Below are 15568 nucleotides of genomic sequence, written 5' to 3'. Positions count from 1 at the left end.
GTTCTGCCTCGAATCTAAACTGCAGTATTTTAGACTTCTACCACCAGACCGCTATCTCCAGTAATGACCTTTGCTCTTATAAATGTAACAAGTCTGGCCATAAAAATGAGACATGCTGCTTACGGCGAACAAAGGATGCTAAGGGGTTTTTAAGGAATGTGGACACTAATTGCCGTTTAATATTAAGTTCATGCAAATGTTATTAGCAAGTCATTTCCCTGGGAAGCACACAGAAGAAGACAAAATTCAATGGGACGATGGAAGTCACGTGGGGATCATCCCGAGTGGCTCAAATGGCCCATTATAGTTTCATGAATCCTTAAAAAAGGAATTTCCACCACTGTTTCCGCTTATGACTTATTAGTAAGTGGAAACACTATGTAATAATTGCGACTAAACAACGGTAGGAGGCCAATCTCTGGTATTTTCTTCCACCCTCCCCTTTCCACACACGGAAAATCATATATTCAGCTCCTTCAGAAGTAACGCTCTAGTTGCGATGTAGAAAGAGAAAACGTTTTGGCCCGTTGTAGTGAAAAACACAGACACACAGGCAGACAGCAAGCTCGGGCCGGAGAGCGGCTCTTAAAGGGCCAGTGTTTATCTGTCCGGTTGAACCCGGTGACTTGGGCAACGGCGTCTGGTGGAAGCATCTGGAAAAGTGCATGCAGGTCTGGCGGAAGCAGATGATTTTAATATGTTATTTTTCAACTGCACTGGTTGACTTTTATCTACCTAGTGCTGGAGGTGTACGAGCAACAGAGCTCTAAAAATGAAGTAAGAGGGGAGAAACATTTAAAGCAGTCAGCGCAATTGCGGTGTCTCAAAAACGTTTGTCCAAGTGTTCCGGTGTCATGCTAGTTAGAAAGAATCGCCGCTGGCCATATGGATGACGGGTAGCCTGCGTTAAGTCATGGTTAATGCTGTCATTTTGGTTGCTTTCTTCTTCCTGTTTTCCCGACCGCTATTGACCAGTTTTTTTGTGAACAAAGCACTCTGACTGGATTCTTCCGTGACTGGTGTTGTGGATTTGAGTCAAACGGGTTTATGCTGGTCCACAAGAAAAAGCAGAGGGAGGATAAGAAGCTAACAGTAAAATATGTACATTATGTTGAAAAAAATATAACATTTTTGCGATTAAAAAAGGGAGAGGAATAAAACGGTATAATAAAAATAAGAGGGACTCTTAATGCAAAGAAAATCGCCCACTCTCCTACACACATGGTGAAAAAAGTCATTATAGGGGGTTGAAATGTCCTTAGCAGTTTTCATTGGCCGTACTAAAAGCTCAGAGTGTTTTGTTTTCATTCAGCAAATAAAAATGTTTATGTCAACACACAACTGTGGAAAATTGTAGAAGTGCTTGCACATGGGTAATAGCTTTAATTATTTAGCCACATGATAGAGATACAACACAAATACAAAGCGCTGTCCTTTGAATTCCCCTCTTCCATCTCTCATCCTTTTCCACACCCCACTTATTTCTCTGCACGGACAAAAAAAAAAAATAACACTTCTCTTCCCACTAAAGACTCATCTTGGCCTACCACTTGCTGCATGTCAAATTTTCCGAGCCACAAAGGGACAACTGGAGGACTTTACCCAATATGTTTTCGTATTCCTCTCCAAACCTGTGTGAATGTTTTGGAACAATTCTCCTCTTTTAGTGGCTATTCCAAATAGAAAATCCACTGATGTGCTCTTCAAAACATGCAGAATAACTAATGTCAGATCTTTTTAACAATGCAATTTGCCTCTGCGCTCACTTTTCTCCAAAGAATGTACAATAAATTGGACTACATCTGCATCGCTTATGCTGACCACAGCAACCGTCGACTCGGATTAAATCCAAAATAATGAAAAAGAAAAAAATAATAATATCAACCCTTTATACTTTTGCTTCACATGAAATGATCACACTTAAGCCGCCTAAGTGAACTGGTTCCAAGTCATTGAGTAATCTTTCAAACAGGAAATTAATCAGTTATTGGCAGCAAAATGACTCTGGCAGCTTCCAAAGTAAGCAATGCTTGGCCAAAAACTACAAATGTTAACACGAGGTAATTTACATTTACTAGCTAGTTGAGAGACTTTTAACTACTTTAACGGGGAGTGGTTACTTTCGCTACATGCTCACATTAAAAACAGCTTGTCACTGTTAGAAGATCTCATTTACACGTGTGATTGATTCACAATGATGATTATGTTGGTAATGGTGCGTTTATGACGGCAATAATTTGAAGTTAAAGTGACAAACTTTTGGTTATGGCTTTTGCCAACTCTGCGGCCATCATGTCACCCTAATTAAGATGACACAATATTCAATATTTTAAAAAAAAAAATACGACTAAACACTTCCAGGCAGAATAAAAATCACTGGAAATATCTAGCGGTATTATACGTAATTAGCTGTCTGAAGTAAAGATTGGTGGAGAGGCAAACATGAGGGTGATGATTTGGCCTTTACTTTTTTGTCATTATTAAATTTCCTTATAATGATTTCAAGTAAACGCTCCACAAAATTAAGGGGGGGGAATCGGCCTTTGTGTTTGATCAGCTTCCAAATGTCATCACTGCTTGTGTGCGAGTGGGAGGGAGTGTGGCACCTGCATGAGTTGCTGGTGTTGGGCAACTGATATCATGTGCCAGTCGCCACTATCAATAAAGTTGATGGTGGCGTGTGCATGCGTGCGTGTGTGTGTGTGTGTCACACATACATGGAGGAGTTTATAGGGGTGTATCCAGAAGGACACTCTTGAATGCAGGCGCCATTGTGGATGACGTATTCATAGCAACCAGAGTCCCGGCCCTGGTTCAACCTCTTGGTCTCCTTGCATTGGTTGTGGAGCGCCTGTGAGGAGCAGCAAATATTCTTCATCTGGAAGGAAGTGCATCAGGGCTACATGGGTGAGATAGCAACAACCAACCTGACAGAAGGAGAAGCTGACACATCGCCATCCCCGAAAGACGTAGTATCCAGGGGGGCACTTTTCCAGACAGGTGTTGCCGTGCTGGAGGTTCCTGCAGGCCACACAGCTGCTGGCGTTCCCGGGCTCCGAGCAGCTGCCCAAGCACTGGTCGTGGCAGCATTGGCCCTGGAGGTTACATGCGCCGTGCTTACAGCGGTCCAGGCACACTAAAAAGAAGCAGAGGGGGAGAAAGAAAAAAGTGGTTGGACACTCGTGAGATTTTGTTATGTATCTGCACTGCACTCAAATATTATGGTTACCAAAAACGTCCCAAATGTATTACACGCTAAAACTAATTATTTGCACCAGCTACAATTTGCATGCAAACATGCAATTGAATGACCACTAGATTGCTCACAGCCTGGATGAGCATGCAGCGCCATGGAGACAACTTTAATTGCCAATGACCTGAACATTATATGTCATTGGCTTGTGTCAAGTTTCATTTGACCTATCGGGAAACGGCGTTTGGTCCGAGAGCCAACGTGTCAATGTGATTGGATTAGCCTTCAGGTTCGACCAGTGCCCTGTAATGATCTAATAAACGGGCGGTCATTGCCTCATCTGCGGCTCAATCCAGACTCATTACATCTCATACTGGCCGCTGACCTTTCTACCAAATGTGCATACTGACTGGCTGGGAACAAAATAAGAACGCTAAGGAAATGACAACAAGGGAAGCAAGGCTCCATTTTATTCAGGTAACAAAGCACCAACAGTAAACTTGGCAAAATTTTGGAACTTTACAGATCCGCATTCATTTATTGTTCCTACAAGACGCTTAATATTTGTTGCAGGTACTTTTGAGTTTGGACGTACAAGTCATGAAAAATGTCTACACTTCCAAGATCTAAGTCATATCAAGAGAAGAATATTTGCTGTTAGATGCTGTGCAAAAAAACCCAGGGAATCCCAACTTTCAATATTTTATCTTCATAAAAGAATGGAGGTAAAAGTCAAAAGAGAAGAAACAAATCCAACAATTTGTCAGTTTGATTTTTGTTTTGTTTCTACTCCCAATTTTCCATTTCCCCTATGTTTGCTAAACTTGGACCTTAGCCAGTTTTGACTGGGACAAAGGATTGAATCGTAACAGACTGGTGCGGTGAATTTCAGGTGAAAAGATCGTGGTTGACCTTTGAGGTCACAATTCATCCTATAGAGTTTGAAAACATTAGAAGAACAAAAAAAGCTTGTTTAGGAGTGCGTAACACAGTAAATGAGCTATAGCACAATAGTGGCAGTGTATGCTCGCTCGCCTCTGTGGGATGCCAACTCATTGTGGCTCACATGAGCACTCATTGCCAAAGATACAGTTAGGACTCCCCCCCCCTCCCTCTACCACACGGGAGGGCTGCCTGTTGTGCTGCCTGTGCAAAAGCAAAGGACAGATGGGGTCATGGCAGGGGAGAGAAGGCTAGAGTAAAAAAACAACAATGAGAAAAGGAATGGGTGGTGAAGCGGAACCACGGAGCGTCTGCTGAAGTTTAAAGCAGGGGTCGCTGCATTTTTTTTTTCTCTTCCTCAGCTACAAAAGCCGCAACTTGTGCTAGACTGCGAAAAATGCTGCGCCCTCCCCGTCCCCACTGTCTGCAGTATTTGTGTACAAGCTGCGCTTGGCAATCCAGCTCCAGTGGGGACTCCATGTCGGAGTGTTGCTGGAGCCCTAGATCCACCCTCAGTCTTAGCCAATGTGTTTGCTGGATGGGGGAGGCAGCTATTCAATGGCCCCTTCCATGTCAGGCAGGAGAGACGCCCTGGGTTAACCCTGGCCTTGCTCTGGCAGGCAGGGGGCAGCGGAGTCAACAAGCTTGCAGAGACCCCCGCGACCGATGAGGAATTCAAACATTACAAGACTCGGCTTTCCTTCGAATTCATTCGTGTAAGGTCATGAAATGCGTTGTCGTCTCCTGCGATATGTTAAAATCTCGACCCACCGCGCACTCCTGCCGAGCTGCACAAGCTCGCCGCTATGCCAAACATGCTCGGTTCGATTCAACTCGCTCATTCATTCGTGGCCTCCTCCTCTCTGCCACAGCCTAACCCTGCACCACTATCTAACTCTCTATCTGCCTGCCTTTCTAGGCCAGTCAACCCCTCCCACTTTCATTCATACGCCTCGTTTTGTTTTTATGCTGCCTCGGATGGGGGATGGAGCGGAGAGGGAATGGCTGGGCGAATGCTTTCGCAACACTGAAGTAGGGATTGTCCAAGGGGAGCTTTGTTGCTCATTATGGTAAACAAACATACACGTGTAAATCTGGGTGTCACGCGCTAATTTGTCCACCGACTTACCCACGTGCAGTTCCAGTAAAGGTTTTAAACTCGAAGCTTGATCAAAGGTTTATGGTGTTTACCTTTCATCAGGCTGGCGGCAGTAAAGAGCCCCGGCTGCTCAGTCAACAGAACATGGGAAAGGCCGGACAGCCAATAGCAAGCGGCCACACACGGCAACACTTCCTGCTCTTAACATATAAAACCGCCCCTTTAATTGGCAGTGTTGTCTGCAGGCGAAGAGCTGGGAACAATAACGAACACGTTTTTTGCCCCAGAGCCATTTACTCTGGAAAACACAAGCAAGCGCACACAAACGGCTGTCCGCATACACAAAGCTGCTGGATTCACGTTTACTATATTTGGCCACGGTGGGAGTCCTAAGCTTTAAAAGCTTTGCTATAAATGCTTTGGAGACTTGATGTAAGACGTTCGCCGGGAGAGTGCGGAGAGAGACGGAAGAGGTGTAAACAAAAACATCTCGGCGAGGGGGGGGGGGGTATACCCTCCTTGCCTAGTCTATAGAACCATTATCAAACAGAATAAAACTCCTCTTTTGAATAACTAGTGCTTAGCATCCCCAAAAAAAATTACAGTTCCACCCACGCTCCACTTTCTTACGCACAACTCCCAAACACGTGTCAGTCAGATGTCAGCCTATTTGTCAGCAAGTTTAACCACTATCTATGTATCATCTGGTTTATTGTCCCCAGACCAAAACAACCACACATTCCCTGCATGGAGAGCCTCGCCTGCATTCAAATGGAAAAGCGCGACTCTTTTCCCAGCGTAGCGGCCACTCCCTCGCTCAGAGCGACTATTATGCAAGCGACCTTCCAAACAAGGCATCCTAAGTGTGTGTGTCAAAGTTTCAATCTGTTTGAGCAGTAAAGCAAAGAAAAACATGCTGTTGTGCAGGAAATACAATGGGAATTTGATGAGTTACGATATTCTTGATTCTTGCTTTTTTTAATGGAACTGTGCGGAATTAATTTATTATGCTGAATTATTTCGACATTCAGCATTACCACATTTATCTGTCACATTAATCCAAAAAACCACTGCAGGCAGTATCAGGGGGAAAAAAAAATTTCACATTAGGAATAACAAGCCCTTCATGGATGTATTTAGTTATGAATAGTTTTGTTTTTCGCTTTCATATTTGGCACACAATTCGTCCGCATAACTGCATTCATGCCGCGACCTGCCGAGTTGTTAACCTTCATGAACACTAGCGACTCGTTTCTCTGTCTAAATCTTCCCGTTACGTACGCCGTGTCATTTGTATAATGGAAAGCAGCAACATTTGGATCACAAGTTTAACCTCAAGCCAATGTGCAAACAATAGCGCGCACTTCAAAAGGCAGATCGGTCTGACCTGGTGAAATAAACCGTGTGTGATAAGAGACACTATCAAAGTGAGGTGTCGCTTAATGGAGCGTGGCTTTTTTTGCTTGGCTTTGTCTGTGTGTTCATTGATTTCCTTTTCTGTGTCTTCCTGCACACTGGTCGGCCCCGCCGGCCCATCTTGTTACCATGGAGATGATTCCAGACACAGACTGTCTGCAGTAATTAGCTATCTGCTCTCAACCTGCATTTGCTTAGATTTCCCCCTCGTCATAACGTGCGTCTTGAAAGCATCCCAAAGCTCTCTACTCCTTTAGCGTGCTGTATTTCTTTCCTTCACTCGCATCCTCCCCCTCCCTCTTGACCAACCTCCCACCGCCCCGCTCAGCTGTAGTGTCTTGCCGCAGGTGACAAATCTGCTCTTCCAGAAAACCACAGCCGCTAGATCTCATTACAGACGCTAAGGGTAGAGGTAAAATCGATGCGCCGCAATGATGGCCCTCCTCGCCACTCCCTTATTCTCCTCGACCCCGACGCACATTTGTCGTTGCTAACCCGCCCTCGTCATTTCTTTCCAAAACTCTCAACCTCCCGTAGAAGTGCAATCAACACCACATTTTCTCTCACAAGAAAACAGAAAAGGGAATTTCAGAATACCGAGATGTAAAGATTAACCGGCAACACTCACTTCTTCCGACCTTCTTGGCCAAGTATTGTAAACAATTGGGCCAATATCTCATTACATGATGGCAAAAGTAGTCCGATGAAGCTATTTTGAGTGAAAGAAGCTGGTCTGAAAGAACCTGCAATGCAGCGCCTAGCTGATCTATTTTATATTCACAACACCATACCGAGCAGATTTACAGAGGGAAACATAAACTGACGCGCATGTGCATTTATGAACACCGAGCTGAGCAGGTGATGCTGAGAGACTGTAGTGTTGTAACCATTAAGGAGTTGCAGAACGGAACATAAAAAGCCTGTGAATGATGGGATAATCCCAAAGAGAGCAATCAAACTTTCCTCAAAAGGAAAAAAAAAAAAAAAAAACGGATTCCCAAGCATTCTAGCAGACAGATTTGTCTCCTTCCTCCATTCACCTCCAGGAAGGTCTCAGGAAGGCCGTTTATTGTCAGAGGCAGGAGGGAAACTTACCGCCATGACAGGGAGAAACAATAACAAAAGGTGCTGTATATATTTCACATGTGACGCTTGAGCATCTTTGTTTTGGGCTATAGCAGGAAACCACACACTCACACGCCCTTAACCTGTGACCCCAAGACCACCACGGTAAACCCTAAGGCCAAGAACATTCATGCCTTGTAAAGCATTTAATGCGTCACTTGAAATGGGGGAGACATTTTGGTGATCTGGAAAAATCGACAGAATTTGGCTTCATTGTTCTCGACCAGGGGTGTCAAACTTATTTTTGTCGCGGGCCGCATCATAAAATTGTCAACCCAAATAAATGTATGAACATCTCATATTGCATATATAGTATAGGCTACACAACAAACTGATGAATAACTAGTTTTTAAAACAGAGACTAATAAAAATTGTTCAAATATTTAAAAATGAAATATTGAAATCAAATCAAATATTTAAAAATAAAAATTATTTAAAAAAATAAGAATGGTAACAAAAATTGCTAACATCTCTATTTTTTAAAAAGGAAAACAATTCGAAATTGACATGAATTCGGTGCACAATTTGTCTCCGCGGTCCACCTAAAATGATGTGGTGGGCCGTATCTGGCCCCCGGGCCTTGCCTTTGACACCTGTGTTCTAGATCAACCCTCAAACAAATGGTAATATAGTTGAACCCCAGGTCTAGCTTAATAGTTTTGTGAACTCTGAAAAGCAGCAGAAAACACAGCAAGGTTCTCTTTGTTGTTAATTTGACAGGACGGATGTGGCTGCAGGACGCCGACTCGTGCCATGCTGCCAGTCCGCCCCTCAAACAAGCCTTTGTTGATCATGCTAATGCAGCGTGCGCTGATCTAAAACCCTTCCCTAATTAAAATCTTAATTCCAATAACTGTCGGACTAAGGAGATTTGCCGCAAGCACAATGTATGAACTGCCAACAGAGAGTAAAAGGGAGATGTTTGTCTCCTTTGCGGTGCATAAACAGCAACGCTGCACTTGACGGATTTCAGCACCTCTCTCTCTTGCCGTCACATTGAGAGCACAATGATGCCTCTATGAAAGACAGACGGTCAGTGATGCAGGGCAGAGGTGATTCACAAGTGAATACAGAAATATTGAGCTTGAGGGTAGGGAGAGGGTGAAGAACCTCGGGGGAGAGGGACGAGGGCAGCAATAATTGCGCAGATCAGGCTTATCAATCTGATGTCCCATCTCACAGGGCTTGCTCCTGCAGAGCCCTCAAAACAGGATCAAATAGTCGACATCCGTCGGCCACGCCAAGTGGATTACCCTATTTTTTTGCACTCTGACCCGCACTTAAATTTAGGGCTGTCAATATAGCGAATATTTTATTCCATCGATTAATCGAATAATTGGATGCGATTTTATTTGCATTGCAAAGTATTAATAACATACTTCCCTGATGACTGTTTATTTTTGTTTATTTGGTATTGTTTAGTGATTAAGAAACAACAGCTCAGGAATATGGCGCTGGAAGGATTGCTGGTCATTGTTTTCCAAAGTAAAAGCAGATGTTTGCAAATGTTTTATTAGGATTAAAGACAAAAGATCAGTCTGATTTGATGAAAGACTTAAGAAATCAAATCATTTTTACTTTTGAGAGCCTGAAAACAGAATATTTGGAGAATCTTTCGTTAGAAATGATTTAACAATTACGCGATTAGTAAGATACGAGTCGATTAATTGCTGTGTTGTCGATTAATGGATTAGTCATTTTGACATCTGCTTAAAAATCCCTTTAATTTTCTCAAACGTGCGCCTTATAATCAGGTGCGCTAACAAAGTTAGCCTTATCTGCTGTGCTGGTTTGTTTCTGTTAATGTGCGATAATGCGCCTTCAAACACTTTCAGTTCAACCAGCGACAACATCAGCAAAGTTACCAGCACACAATGAGTCAGTAATCTTTTGCTAACACAATTCAGCTTCCAATACTTAACAGTCGTAGTGGGAGTTGCTGTAAAAAATGTAACTAGTGTCTTCTTTTCATCCTCCTCCGGTTAATACAAATTAAAAACAGATGAAAACAAACACCCTCGTGTGTCTCGATGAACGAAGCGCAATTTTAGTGTGAGAGGCAATGGTGGATAATGTGGACTTTGGAAGGCGACGGGGTTAGCAGCGGGCCGGGCCCTCAATCAGCCTTCGTGCCAGACTCGGGCACATGGCATCCCCCCGGGGGCCTGATTGAAAAACAAACCCCAGCTGAGGGATTTACGCAGCGGGGTGACTGCTGGAGGAGAAGAGTCCGAGCACAAAGGACAACCCGGTTGGACTGGTGTGTGTGTGTGTGTGTGCACATACATAATACATGCACACGGGGGTATTGGGACAATAGACTTAAGGAACACAGCACATGCGTAAGGAAGGGGGGGGGTCAGGAGAGTGAAGAAGTCTTGCTTATCCTTTAGGGCCCAGGTGTCAACAGGGCCCCTCCAGCACGCAACGTCGATGGAAGCCTAGCGCACAAAGAAAAAGCCGTTCATTGAAACACAGCAGCTAAAGGTTAAGCGGGACCTTTTGCCTTGAGGCAAGCTTTTCCTTACTGTGATGTTTCCAACAATTTTGAATATTTTATATTCCCTACGAACAGAATATTGGAATTTTCCGAAAGTTACCCCGACTGGTGTTGAAAAACGATTCAGGTGGGATGGATGACGTCTGAGGTTGGGTTTTTATTTAGCGCACCATTTGTATCGCAGATGTCATTCATCGCCACACCGCATTGAACAGCCGCAGGTAAACAGCCATGTGTGTGTGTCTGTGTAATAAGATTTGAAAAAGTCCAAATGAGCTTGAAATCGAATCAGTGTGGACAAGAGAGGCCGGGTGGCCCCGGGGGAGAGCAGTTAACAGGAGACGACGGTAAACAGGTAGATGTGATGGATGCTATCAGCAGTCGCGGCGGGTGGCCGGGAGGCTCCGTGACATTTCTGAACGTTACTGCTTTTGTTTTTCAATGGCTGTATTTTCATACGAGCGCAAAGATTTGCAGTTCTCAGAGGTACGAGTGCGCAAGGATTTTTGAATTACGGCGCGCTTGATCACTTTTACACCTTTTGCCAATGTTGAAAACAATATGTGGCAAATTAGCGTCTGATATTTGAGATCTTAATCAAAGTCTGCATTTTTAGGAAATCACATGGGATTTGGAATTGAAATATAATGCGCTTGCATATTAATCAGGTTCAATGATTTTTAATTAGCTTCAAGACTTCAATGACAATAAAAAATGTTAACTCATTTATTGCCATGGCTCGTCTATAGCCGCCAACGGGAGTGAACGGGTTAAAAAGTCTTCTTACATTTTTCTTGGACAGGTTTTATGACAGCAACCGCAAATTGGTCTTAAGATAATCAGTGGCTGCTTGATTGATTGTGTTTGACTTAAGAGGTTTTAACACGAGGTGGTTTAACTTTCCTTTTTTTCTAACCTTGATTGTAAATTCAACATGTGTTCAACTTCAAATATTTCTAAACCACTAGGCTGAAGCAGGTGGCAAAAAAAAAAAAAATCACTCAGCTAATAAAAGCAGATCCCGTCCTGTATTCAACCCTGGTAATTAAACTCCAACTCCGAATTTATAGCCTCGAGTGCCAGACAGTGCCCTCTTACATGTGAATGTTCTGGCAAAGGAAACAGAGAGGAGTGTGGATTATTTTTTTTTTTTGAACAAATAAAACCTCTGATAATGTTAACGCTTCAACTACGGATAACACTTCCTTCCAATAAAAGACACACCTGCGTCCAAGCACTCCTTTTAGCCGCAAGCCTTTTCGGCCAGTTAGGGAACACTCGTCTCTTTGCGGCGTCTACATGGATTGACTGAAAAGACGTCCATCTGGACGTTGACATTCTTGCAAAGAACACAACACGTGAATTGGTGTCTCAATCGTGGTCACGCACAAGAACGTCTTATATATTTCAGTTTTTTTGTTTTTAGACATGGCTTGATGATTTGTGATCTCAATTCTTCCTCCAAGATAATTAATATAAATCTCCACAGGGATAGTTGGCATTGCGAGTCCAGTATGTGTGGTTGACGTGCATCAAAATCTTTTTTAGTTGCAACAATGCCATCACAAGACTCGAGTCAGGCCCTGGAGAGAGCAGGCATGAGAAATATTAGCTTGGCTGGACGTCATTCTGTCTGGTGATGCACGGACACACACACACACACTTGTAAGGGAATAGCTCGCTTAGCTCATAGCCTATTTAAGGGCTCAGCTTTGGTGCCATTCACTGTCATCTCCGATCCATATTAGGAGGTGCAAACATGACATTCCGACCGAGTGCCGCTTCCTAAAACAATTAGTCGTACGGCGAGACCCTCCGTTAGAATTGAATTCCACTAGAGGGGTAAAATTCATCGATTAATCGACAACTTTTTTTCATAATCGAGTAATTGTTGATCAATTTTTTTAGTTTGTAACCATTTCACACATGTAAAAACACAGAACAGGATGTTTTTCAAACATCTTAGACATGATTAAATAAAGATCATTAGCTTGGGATTATTATTTTTTTAATATGTCAATGATCTATTGAAGAAGGTATTGAAGAGTTTTAGATAAATAAATAATGTGACTTGGTATTTTCTGCGTTGTACTGTTATTACTGTACATACTAACAGCCAATAAAAACGTCTGGTCTACTATTCGCCCAGGGTCTTTCCTCATTTTGGCTAAAAATATTTGACCAAATTTTTCTTGCAAGACAAGAAAATTGAATGCAATCAAATCCAAAGTTTGGTTTGCTTCTACAACATAATCATTTTATCACAATATTGCTTCTCCCACATTCAGTCCTTTCCAATGACCCACATTGAAAGTAGTAAGTCAAAGACTTACGTATGAAATGTGTGTCTTAAGCAAACACAAAAGCTGAAAATCAGACTTTTTGTCAGCAATCTTAGGCTCTATGTTCATTGGTTAGGACCAATCACATGGATCGGAGCTCCCTGCGCACCAATCACAGGAAGCCGGAGCAAATGCAGCCATCTTTAGTAACAGGAGCCAGGGCTGACAAGTTTGGTCTATCATTTTGAGGCCCAGAAATTCCTGCATGTCTGCATACCACAGCGTGCAAGGGGAAGGACAGGGGGGGGGGGGAGAAAAGAGAGAGCACAAAGTGAAGGGACAGATGGGGGGGAGAAAAAAAAAAAGGGAAAAGTGCAAAAAAGGGAGGATCATTCCCAGAAGGTGGAGCCACGGGGAAGAGAAATGGAGAAAAAAAAAAAAGACAATGACGGGCATTTCATTCTTCATCTTCCTGTTTAGTGTGACCCGTTCTTCCAGACGACTGGACGCCCCAAGTTTGTTGGTGCGCTAATTAGCAGCGCCATCTCCTCATAAGGGCAATGGGATGTCAAAGGCAGTACAGGGGAAGGCTTCACTACCACCATGACTGCAGCCTTGTCCTATGCTACAAGCACAGCTCGAGAACTGCAACCACCATTTTTTACTGCAGTCTTATAACTGTCACAGCTCCCCTACCCTCCGCGCACATACACATGGATGCATTTAGGAAAGTATTTATCACTGCACCTTTTATATCCGTCTTCCAACTTGTTGAGAGAGGGGGTGGAGGGGGGATGTCACAAGCGGCAGCCAGTGGAATTTGTAGAATTTATGATTTGACATTAGTTTTCAGCCATGGGAGCACTCTGGTAGAGGGAGAGCATGCGGCTGGCTGCCTCCTCAAACCTCTCAAGTGCTAGTTTACATTCACAATATATGCAGTCAAGACTCGACGGACAGAAAATGATGAAGGTACTTCTTCAAGTGGACGCTTCATCAAAGAGGTGCAGCAGAGAGACCAAAGGAAAAAGAAAAAGAAAATGGACACTTTTCTTCGATGGTACAACGAAGCACATCTAACATACGTTTTATGTTGGTCTATCGCTTATGTCGCAATTCTAATGTGCCGGGCGCTACGCTAACAGTGAATCAATAATGAATGATGGTTAATAAATGGTAACCGCGACAATATTGTTACTTTGTGGTTAATGTTTAGATCGCGTGTAAATACATCGCTGCTAGAGGACAATGGATTTGAACAACACTGCATTACAATGTAAAATCGAACAGAGTACAATCATTGAAAACTGGCAGCGCTATCAGATTTTTTTGAATATCTGTCGATATTAGTGTTTGATTTTCTTTTTACTCTATTTTATCTTGTTTTATTTATCTTAGTGTTTTCTAAAACATACTTTTTTTTTATTTATTGCAAATTGATTTGAAAAAAAATCTAATTTAATGGAATTTTCCATGCATATATACAGGATATAGTATAGTATACTTTTTTATCTGAAATAAAATGACGTACCTTTTTTCTATTAAAAGACTATTTTTCTTAGTATCAACAGCAATTATATTGTAGATTATCATGACTCAACAAAAAAAATCTAATTTTCTATGGGAAAATAAATCTGAATGAGGAGCATAATAATAATAATAATATTAATAATAATAAATATATACATAGAAAACAGTAAGACTGATTCTTTGTGAATTGATGCCATAAACGTAAGCCAAAGGCAGACAGGTCAGCAGACTTAAAAATAAATAACACATTTGAAATAAACTACTGGGGTTACAAGGACACATGGTGAGGATGTTATTTTTATGATATAGACGGCAGTGAAATCTGGCATGTTTTGTGTGTTTTAGTTATATATTGCTGCATAAATATGATTTGCTGTCATCATTAGTTATCAGCAGGTCTAACCTTGAATGAAGACATTATTTCTTCCAGTCTGTCAAAACACACACACACACGCACGTACACACACACGCTTCAGTGGTGCAAACGAAGGTCCCATTCTCCTTCTAACACTTCTCGGTATCTGTCCTTCCCACCACCCGCATCCCAAAATGCATGACACAAATAAGGCTTGAAATGAACAGAATTGTCGGTGTGTAGCATTAGAGCCAAGGGTGAATGACTCAGTGTACTGCGAATTCTATGTATTCCTTAGACATATTCCGAGTAGGGCTGAGCTCCTTGATAAGTGCTAAGTGAGAAAAACATCTTCAATGGATCAAGGGGAAGAAGCGTTTCTTGGACATGACTTTCAGTGAGTTGGGTTTGGAGAGAGAAGTGTGGAAAAAAAGATTTAGGCTTGGATGGAACTTCAAATAAGGGGAGGTCACATGAGGATTCAATTGAGGAAAATCAAATTTAGAAATGTCGATTTCCAGCGCTGCCTTTTGAGTGCTCACCGACGCTTTTGGAAGATTTTAGTTTATGCTGGATTGTTAAGGAATTAGATTTGAGCAGCTGTTGATACGCTTCCAAGTAGTTTACAATGTTAAAAAAAAAAAAAGAAGAGACGATTCCATCAATCTTGTTAAAAATGATACGAGTAGTAAATTCACTGATGCCCGTTTTTCCGCGCATGTTGTGCCGATGTGGAAGCCGGAAGGAGGCGGTCATCTGATCCGACCAAACACCTGAAAAACAATCCCCTTCAATTGAGCGGCGGGACTCTCGTGTTATATTCCCCTCCAACACACAAACTCCTCTCATCAAATGTGAATAGTTGGATTTTCAGACAACTTCAGGGTTTGGGTGAAGCTAGATCCCCGGGATCAACGTTTCCGCCGGCGCGTTTTGTGAATGGGCTCCTGCAAACTAGTTGTCTTTCCTTTCACCGTCTCTCATAGCATGTAAGTAATATCCCAGCGCCTCTCTCTCTCTCTCTCTCTCTCTCTCGCTCTCTCTCTGCCCATTAGCCTCCCCCCAGGGCCCAGTTGTACAGCTCAGCAGTAGGATGTGCTCTGGACAAAGGCAGGAAGTAATGAGG

General features: G+C 42.7%; 1 protein-coding gene across 2 annotated transcripts in view; it reads right to left on the bottom strand.

Moving 5' to 3' along the window:
• The window catches only part of insrb (insulin receptor b), a 54431-nt gene that overhangs the window by 18621 nt on the left and 20242 nt on the right, over positions 1-15568 (bottom strand). For both annotated transcript variants that reach the window (XM_037250653.1, XM_037250654.1), the window contains exons 3-4: positions 2928-3136; positions 2718-2851 (exon numbers count right to left, since the gene is read on the bottom strand). In XM_037250653.1, coding sequence (XP_037106548.1) covers positions 2718-2851; positions 2928-3136 — 343 coding nt within the window. The remainder of the gene's footprint in view (positions 1-2717; positions 2852-2927; positions 3137-15568) is intronic.

This window comes from Syngnathus acus, chromosome 4 (assembly GCF_901709675.1).
Source record: "Syngnathus acus chromosome 4, fSynAcu1.2, whole genome shotgun sequence".
In the NCBI taxonomy this organism is placed as follows: Eukaryota; Metazoa; Chordata; class Actinopteri; order Syngnathiformes; family Syngnathidae; genus Syngnathus; species Syngnathus acus.
Note: the sequence above shows the minus strand (reverse complement) of the source record. Positions and strands in the feature narration are given on the sequence as shown.